We start from the raw sequence: 9577 nt of genomic DNA, 5'->3' as shown, positions 1-9577 counted from the left end.
TTACTTCCCATTATCTACTTTCTTTCAAGGGAAGTAGAAACATGAGAAATTGTTTTTTTTTAAATGTTCTTTCTTTCTTCGTACTTTGTCTTATAAAGTTTATCGGTTGAACAAAGAAGAGTGAGACGTAAAATACTTTAGAGAAAAAGTCTTTTTACCATCAAAATTTGTCCATTTTTTTCAAAATGCCCATAAAGCTTTCAAATCACCATTATCAAAATATGCATCAGCTTGTTAGATCTTAACTCGCCTATAATCTCTAGGGCACAAATCAATTTGCTCCCTAAATACATTTTTAAATTTAAATTTTGACTTGTATTATTAGAAAAGTTTAATGTGTTTGAAATTTTGGTCACAGGCTAATTTGCAACTCACCTTTTGACACCATTATATGCCAACATAGTGTAGTTTTAAGTTGCAAATTGTTTTATAAATCAGATTGTGTCCTATAAATTTAACATTTGTATGGTTCTGGAGTCACAAGGTCATCTTATGACTTGTGTTGAAACCAGATATTCAAAAAAAAAAAAAAAATTAAGATCTCACAAAATTTAACGCCAAGTTGTTTTGCAAATCAACTTGCATTATTAAAGTTGATACTATTTTCAAACAAAGTGGCTGTAAGTCGATTTGTAAAGAGCTTGCAGTTGAATTTTTGAAAGATTTGGATTTTTTAGGGTTTTGGCTTCAATACAAGTCATAGCATGGGCCTGTAATTATTAAAAAATATTCTCATTGAATTTAGAAGGCTCAAGCTAATTTGTAAAATAGCTACACTCTGAAAGTTAGCATTGTGATGGCACAAAATCACTGCTAAAATTTGAGGCACATTAAACTTTTCTCTTGACATTAACACAAAATATAATATGTTTGTCACTCCAGAAATATTAAAATTTTAAACTTTTGAATCCTTAGTTTGTGCCTTGGAGATAACAAACGAGTTTGAATTTTTAATTGGAGGGTATTTTGACAACAGAGTAAACCACATGACCCAATAACTTGACAAATTTACTCATTGATCTAGTTTAAAAATATCATTTTGGAGAAACAAATTTACTATGAAAAAAATATGTCATTGCTAAGTTTAAAAAATGATAAACCAAGGTTCTTCGTAATGGTTTAGTCTTTGACTATGCAATCTCTTAATATATTATATATTAATGCTATTTGGATAGGTTACGTTTTCTCTTTAGCTCTAAAGTTATTTCATGATGTGTGATCTTCATTTATCAAAAAATAGATGGCTTTTAACAATGCATCATATCATTCAAATGGTAGAATAATCTTCTCCAAAAAATAATTTTGAAATACAATAACCAAAGGTTTGAAATTTTCTGACCTTACCATGTATTGAATAATAATAGCTTATAGAATGTTACAAGATTTATGATCCCACTTTCTTGGAACCATTATTCAAATTTCAGGCTACGTGCCTATTCCTTTAAACTGCCAACCTTAGAAATGCATCCTTGATGTCGATTAATTCCTTCATGGCATCTTCCATATGCAGTCGATCTTTTGGTGATTCCTTGGAGCACAAAATGCCAACTCTAAGCACTGAAGTAGAGCACTCTAGCATTCTTCATTTTTGATTCATTTGTTGATGCATCTGCACCACCTGCTTCTTCTATTTCCATCAAGAGGTTTGGGTCTAATATCTCAGCAATTCGTGCAGGAAGTGCCATTTCAACAAATTTGTGGAGGTTCATTCCTTCTTTGAAGGTATCACTAGTAGGCCTCTTTCCAGTAAACATCTCCAGTAGAAGTATTCCGAAGCTGTATACATCCCCTTTAGCTGAAACTTTACTGGTCATTCCATATTCTGAAATGTACATAGAGCATGGAGCAAATTTTTGAAAGATCAAACTAGACAGACATTAAAAAATTCAGTTAGAAGTTCAAGTTTTCCAAAAGAGTCTTAATAAGATGCCGCGAAGCACAACTTGTTGTATGCATCCTGAAAAATGTAGATGTTAAAAAAGCTTCTTCTGGAGGAGCATGAATATACATATGTATGTGCAAGAACTCCATGAAGTAGTGGATTCCTATGAAATAATTATACTAAAGCTATGATCTATTCCAGTGATTTTGTACAAGACCAAAATAAATAAAGAGGAGTGTATTGACTAGAAGCTAGAAGCATGTTGTTCGTTTGTTGAGATTATTCTTAGTAAAATCAAAACCCAGAATAAGGAAATTAACGTTCTGGCTAGGTTTGATAACAGCCAATATTTTCTATCAAAGGGTAATTGAGAAACAAACCTGGAGCAACATATCCTATGGTCCCTTTCAATGTGGAAGAATTTGTCTGTCTCAGGCTTGATGAACTTGCAGTTTTGACAAGAAACTTCGACAACCCAAAGTCAGTCACATGCGCAACCATGCTATGATCCAAAAGGACATTGCTTGGTTTCAGATCACAGTGGATCAGAGGGGTCACGCCATGATGATGGAGGTATGTTAAAGCTGAAGCCACATCTATAGATATATTCAGTCTTTGATTGAGGCTTAACCTTCGTAGTGCGCCCTCATCTGCTTTAGGATGGATCCAATTCTCCAGGCTGCCATTTGGTAAAAATTCAAACACCAAAGCTTTGAAATCATTCTCTTGGAAGTCAACACTTGAACATGATGTTAAAATCTTGATGAGATTTCGATGCTTGACATTTCTTAAAGCTTCACATTCGGACATGAAGCTTTTCAAAGCCCCTTTTTGCTGGAGGTTGAGCACCTTCACTGCAATCACCTCGTGGCCTTCCCAATCTATTTTCCCTTTGTATACAGATCCAAAGCTTCCCTTGCCAATTAGATTCGCAGGTGAGAATCCTTCTGTGGCTCTGAACAGCTCAGCAAAAGTGACCATCCTGTATTGCTCCATGATGTTCGAGTTGACATCAGAAAATCCTCTTGACTTTTGAAGCCAACGACAAATTGCAAACAAACAGATAAGAAGCATGATGCAAAAAAACACTCCCGATACAGAAATGACGACAATTAACTTTTTGGTTAGATGTTTGCTCTTCGGGGTGCACGATGGCAAGCTGAGCTCTGGGAGCCCTCCACAGAGTTGACTGTTTCCTGACACTGAAAATGCAGTAAAATTTTGGAAAACCCCACTTACTGGTACTTCCCCTTCAAAATAGTTGTTGGAGAGATTCAGAAAAGACATGGTGTTAAAAAATGGTATACGCCCAGTTAAGTTGTTGCATGAAATGTCCAACACTTGAAGGCCTTTTAATTCACTGAATGACGGCGGGATTGATCCCTGGAAAAGGTTCTTTTGCATGAAAAGATTCTGCAGGAGTTGACATCCGGGGATTGTGCTAGGCAAGCCACCAGACAGCCTGTTATTTGAAACATCTATAGTTATAATGTTTCTCAAATTTCCAATTTCTAAAGGCAGTGTTCCTGTCAAAGAATTGTTTGAAACATTGAACCTGATGGAGAGGGAGGGGATAGAGAGGATTTCTTTTGGTACACTACCACTTATGTTGTTGGTTGAAAGGTTTAAGATAGATAACGGGCACTTTCGAAGGCTACGAGGTATTGAACCATGCAATTTATTGTTGGCGAGGACTAAGAAAAACAATTTGGTAAGATTGCCAAGATCTATAGGGATTTCTCCAGTGAAGAAGTTGCCACCCAGGTCTATTTTTTCTAACCTGTTGATGCTTCCCAGTTCTTTAGGAATGGTACCACTGAGACGGTTGGACCACATCACAATTGCTGTCAAGTTGAGATTTCCAATTTCTACAGGAAGGTTTCCAGTAATTTGGTTTTGATAGAAGTAAAGCACTTCGAGATTTTTTGACAAATTGCCTATGGATTTGGGGAACATGCCACCTAAATTATTGCCTGTGCAGTTCCAAAATTCTAAGGTGGGTGCAGTTGCTTAAAGCATCAATAAAACTCCACTCAGCAATACTTACTGCTTCCAGCTGATTACCACCAAGAGTAAGTGTATCTAGATTTTTCAAGCGGCCCAAGCTTTTAGGAATGATCCCAGAAAGATGGTTGGCTTCCATCTTTAGAATTAGCATATTGACAAGATTCCCAATCTCTAGTGGGATAGTGCCGTTGAGATTGTTGAAATGCAGATAAAGTATAGTTAATCTGCCAAGATTGCCGATGCTGGACGGGATGCTACCTGAAAGTTGATTACTTGACAGGTAAAGCTCAACAAGGGATGAAAGGTTACCTATTTCAGGAGGAATTGGGCCTCTGAATTTGTTGCCAGATAATGAAAGTCTGGTCAAACTTGAAAGGTTCCCAATCTCAGGAGGAATTCTTCCGCTGAGATTATTATGCCATATGTCGAGGTCCTGAAGCTTTGGGAGGGAGTAGATATCACTTGGGATCTCTCCTTCAAACATATTTCTTTCCAATCTAATGAATTGTAGGTCTAAACAGTTGCTAAGGTTGCCTGGGATGGCCCCATGCAACCTGTTGACACTCAGGTTGAAGTATTGGAGATTAGAACAATTCTGAAACAGAGACAACGGAATCACATCTTCAAGAGAATTTTCGCTCAGAACGAGACTTTGAAGATGAGAAAGAAGGCCAAGCTCCTGCGGAATGGGACCATTAAGTTGGTTCTTACGGAGATGGAGCTTCTCGAGAAAAGTGAGGTTGGCTAATGATGCAGATATTGGACCTGCTAAGGTGAGGTTCTCCAGCTCTAAAGCTGTGACTCTAGGCTCACCTCCAAGGTTATTACATGTGACTCCTCTCCAATGGCAAAAATGGATGGAAGTGTTCCCCCAGGAAGCTAATGCTTCGGATGGATCAGAGAGGAGAGACTTGAAGGAGATGAGAGCATGTTGATCAATGGCTACTTGGGAGGAGGGAATTGCAAAAGAAAAGAGCAAGAGGAGAAAAAGGATGGGGCATGACCATAGAGAAGATGGAGAGGTTAAGCATTTCACTCTACTTGCCATGCAGATTAATGATCTCCTGAAAAATGAAATTTTGTAAGAGAGGCCAGGTAGAGGGACGCAATGATTCGGATTGCTCGAAGCATGCACAATCATGCCTTATATAAGTCAGTACTGGATGAATGTTAGATTAATTAATACTGTCGTTGAATATGAAAATTGAGTCACTCGATACTCACTGATTCATTATCGCTGCATTAAATAAAAATAATGTCAAAGCAATATTATTATAAAGAAAAAAGACAAGTTAAAGTTCATCACATGGACCGTAGAATTTTCTATAGTACGACAGGAATTGGTTTGCTGTCGGGGTCCCTCGGTACATTTCAAGATGTGATTTGTCGAGAGAACGTTGAATTTCAAACCTGCAAGTTGCAAGTTCGACCTATTGCTACGTTTTTGCGCGTGATGACCGAGTTGTTTACACAATGCTGATATTAAAAGTCGAACCGTTTGACACGTACAGAAATTTTAAATATGAAGAATTATTACAAAATTATGTGAGCAATTACAAGTTGGAGCCTTGAATATAATTTTAAATTTCTACTCACTGTCTCGGCGTTCAAGTTGAGGGTGGAAGTCCAACAAAGTTGCTTTCGCTAGCTTGTTTGGTCATGGAAGAGTTGGAGAAGAGTTTGGAAAAATAAGGAAGAAAAAACTAGATGCATTATTGCAAAAGATAAGCGAGGATGGATCATTAAAATAACCAAGGAAAAGCTTCTCTAGACACTATTTTCTACTGTTTCTTTGTTTACCTTACAAGAACGTAGGGAAGGAGCGTATCTAGAAGTATTTCTGAAAATTATTTGAGACCTATGAAATATACAACCTCCCAAGGACTTTCATCCATTTTCAAACTGTGAATAATCAAAAGCCGTGTTTTTCAATCAAATCTTTTCTCGCTTTGCCTGCACTTTATGTTTCAATATCTTATAGGCCATCTAGTTTACCTTCACAATTTCTCATATTGCAATTGCGCAGTCATTTAATTTCTTGTGTAATTTTTTATGCATGATTGTTCTGTAGTTTCATTTTGTCAAACATCATGTTAATCTAGGTACTACGAAGCACTTAAACATAAATAAGTTGGATTTTTTTTTTTCATTTCCAATTGTTTATGCTATTAGGAATTAGGATAAGTAGTTAACTTTGAAATATTTGATTTCTTAAACATTTACCCTTATAAAACAGCACAACTCCAACAACAGAAGTAGAACGCTGCTTCTATAAAATGGTGAACTCAAACGAAAGATACATATTCAATTTGTACATTAAATTTTCCGAATGCAAATCCTATAGGGAATACAAAGCCTATTGGCTGAATATTTATTTGTAAATATGATGATAAAATTGAAGCCAGGGTCTACTTTTTCTGGAGGTAGCTTGAACCTTGGCATCTTCATAGTTGGCAACTTAGCTTTTACATTACCTTATCAAAGAGAACCTTAGAAATGCATCCCTAATGTTGTGGAGCTCTCTTATCACATCTTCCATCTTCATTCGCTCTTTCGGCGACTCCATGGAACACTGGATGCCAACTCTAAGTGCTGAACTAACACACTCTACTGCTCTCATTCTGATTTCTTTTGTTGATGGATCAAGGTGATGCGTTTCTTCTCCCCATTCAGACAATAGTTTGGGGTCCATGATATCAACAACTTGTTTAGCAAGTGCCATCTCAACATATGTATGAAGGTTTAAACCTTCATTGAAGTCTGCATCAGTTGGTGCCTTTCCAGTAAACATCTCAAGCAAAAGTATTCCGTAACTGTACACATCGCCTTGGACGGAAACTTTATTGGCCAATCCATACTCTGTAATGAGGTACAAGACCACATGAAAGCTTAGCGACTCATTATAAATAAATGAAATGTAATGGGATTGTAACAAATCACACTAAATGAATGTAAACAAACCTGGAGCAGCATATCCGATGGTCCCTTTTAGTATGAGTGAACTTGTTGATATCTCAGCCCTTGTTCTGACAGTTGCATTATGAAACCTTGCTAATCCAAAGTCACCAACGTGGGCAACCATGTCGTGGTCTAGCAGAACATTGGCCGCCTTAAGATCACAGTGGACAACTGGGGTTGGATCATGGTGGTGAAGATACTCCAATGCAGAAGCAACATCGATTGCTATATTCAATCTCTGGATAAGGCTTAGCATTTGAGGTGTGCCTTGTTCATCTGCTTCAGGATGTAGCCACTTGCTCAGGCTTCCATTAGGCATGAACTCAAACACTAGAGCTTTGAAGTCGTTCCGTTGGAAGTCGATACTTGAGCATGATGTTATAATCTTGACAAGGTTCCGATGTCTGATACTTCTCAAAGCTTCACATTCCGTTGTGAAGCTTCTTAAACCCCCTTTTTGTTTTAGGTCAAACACCTTCACTGCCACTTCTTTATGATCTTCCCAATCTGTTAAACCTTTGTAAACAGACCCAAAGCTCCCATTGCCGACCAGATTAGCAGGTGAGAATCCATCTGTTGCTCTATGAAGCTCAGCAAAAGAGACCTTCCTATATGGCCCTTCTATATCCAAGTTGATAGAAGAAAATCTCCTCCGCTTATGGCAAGCAGCATAGAAGCTAATGAGAGAGATAATACACAAGATTCCTCCAGCAATGGAAATAGCAAGAACGAGCTTCCAAGATGGATGTTTCTTCCCCGTAGAGCATGGTGCCAAACCAAGCTCTGGAACCCCACCACAAAGTCCTTTGTTTCCCGCCACCGAGAACAGAGTAACGTTACTAAATACTCCATCTCTTGGCAGCTCGCCCTGTAAATTGTTGAAGGAGAGGTTAAAATAAGTCATATTTTGAAAGCTCCCAGGAAAATCCGGTATGTTTCCAGACAAGTTGTTGTTGGAGATGTCCAGAACTTGAATCCCTTTCAATTGGCTAAATTCGTCAGGAATGGATCCCTGGAAAAGATTCATTTGCAGGTAAAGATTCTCAAGGAGTTGACATTGAGCAATAGCGGGAGGAATATCACCAGTAAGTTGATTGTAAGAGACGTCAATTGTTTGAAGATTATTCAAGTGTCCAATTTCTGGAGGAAGAGGTCCTGATAGTGAGTTGTGTGAAACATTGAGAATTATGGAGAGTGAAGAAATTAAGAGAATCTCTTTGGGCACTGCTCCAGTCAATCTGTTGGCAGCAAGATCCAGTCTCTCTAGCCGGCACTTCCCAAGACTGTTTGGTATGGATCCATTAAGTTCATTGGAAGCCAAAATAAGAGTGGTTAGTCCAGTTATATCGCCAACAGTTGCAGGTATTTCTCCACCAAAGTGGTTTCGACTCAAGTCTAAGTCTACCAATTTGGAAAGGTTTCCCAGTGCTGAGGGAATGCCACCATCGAGATAGTTGGACGACATAATAAATCTTGTCAAGTTAACAAGCCTCCCAATCTCTGCAGGAATGCTTCCAGCTATATGATTGTCACTGAGCCTCAAAGTAACAAGAAAATTGGACAAATTAGCTATGGATTTTGGCAACGCTCCACCTAATTTATTGTAGTCCAAGATCAGCACTCTAAGTTTGGAGCAGTTGGTCAAGGCATCCAAGAAGCTCCACTCAGCAGCATTCTCTGCCTCAAGAATATTGTCACTCAGGATTAATGCATCTAAATTGTGCAGCAACCCCAAACTCCTAGGAATTCTGCCAGCAAGCTGATTGCCACCCATGAACAGAGTGACCAGATTGGCAAGGTTCCCTATCTCCGTTGGGATGGACCCGGAGAGAATGTTGGTAAACAGGAAGAGTGTGTTGAGGCTGACAAGATTTCCAATAGAAGAAGGGATCGCTCCTGTGAGTTTATTATTGTTCAGATGAAGCACAGCAAGAGAGGAGAGGTTGCCAATTGAAGCAGGAATTGAGCCGCTGAGTTGGTTGACGCTCAAATAAAGCCCCGTCAAGCTCGAGAGGTTACCAATCTCAGGAGGGATGGCTCCTGTGAGACGATTGGTATGTAAGGAGAGACTTTGGAGCCGTGTGAGGGAGCCAAGGTTGCCGGGGATTTCTCCTTGAAGCTTGTTGTTGCTGAGATCAAGATGCTTGAGGTTGGATAGATTTTCAAGCTCTCGTGGAATAGGACCATCGAGAACGTTGGAAGAGATGCTGAGATTTTCAAGGAAAGTGAGGTTGGCAAGGGATGGCGAGAGTTTTCCCGACAAATGGAGGGAACTCAAATTCAAAGCTGTGACTCTCTCTCGGCCATTGAGATAAGTGCATGTCACGCCTCGCCATTGGCACAAGCGGAGGGAGGCGTCTCCCCATGAGGACATGGCGCCGGTTGGGTCGTCGGAGATGAGAGACTTGAAGGAGAGAAGAGCCAACTGATCGGGGGAGGATTGAGAGGCTGATAAGCCTGCACATGACAAGAGGAGAAGGAAAAGCTTGAAACAGCAGTCTTGTTTCAATTCCATGTCGATGTTTTCTTGAACTGCAGAGTGTGTGAATACTTTGGATATAAATAGGGCAAAAAATTTATTTATTTTTTTGAAAAAAAGTAAAGTCCGTTATTTTTGCTATAATCAAAAGAGCACTTAATGTTACGTTGAAAAAATATTAAAAGACTGGCTTAATCTAATTTTTTTCCTAAGTTACAATTTTTTATTTGTCTGATCTAATATTATCCTAG

The 9577-nt window shown here is 38.8% G+C and overlaps 1 protein-coding gene across 1 annotated transcript; it reads right to left on the bottom strand.

Annotated features, from left to right (window-relative positions):
- Positions 1 to 1359: 1359 nt before the first annotated feature.
- On the bottom strand, positions 1360 to 9362 carry LOC141819400 (uncharacterized). The gene is given in 6 exon segments (XM_074706710.1): positions 1360 to 1577; positions 1579 to 1822; positions 2263 to 3859; positions 3861 to 5032; positions 6362 to 6748; positions 6851 to 9362. Coding segments are annotated over 6 exon segments (6048 nt in total). The 3' UTR covers positions 1360 to 1441.
- Positions 9363 to 9577: the final 215 nt, after the last annotated feature.

The sequence above is a fragment of the Curcuma longa genome, unplaced genomic scaffold (assembly GCF_044706935.1).
Source record: "Curcuma longa cultivar G26 ecotype Majalengka, Jawa Barat unplaced genomic scaffold, ITB_CL_G26_1.1 contig_5284, whole genome shotgun sequence".
Classification (NCBI taxonomy): Eukaryota; Viridiplantae; Streptophyta; class Magnoliopsida; order Zingiberales; family Zingiberaceae; genus Curcuma; species Curcuma longa.
Note: the sequence above shows the minus strand (reverse complement) of the source record. Positions and strands in the feature narration are given on the sequence as shown.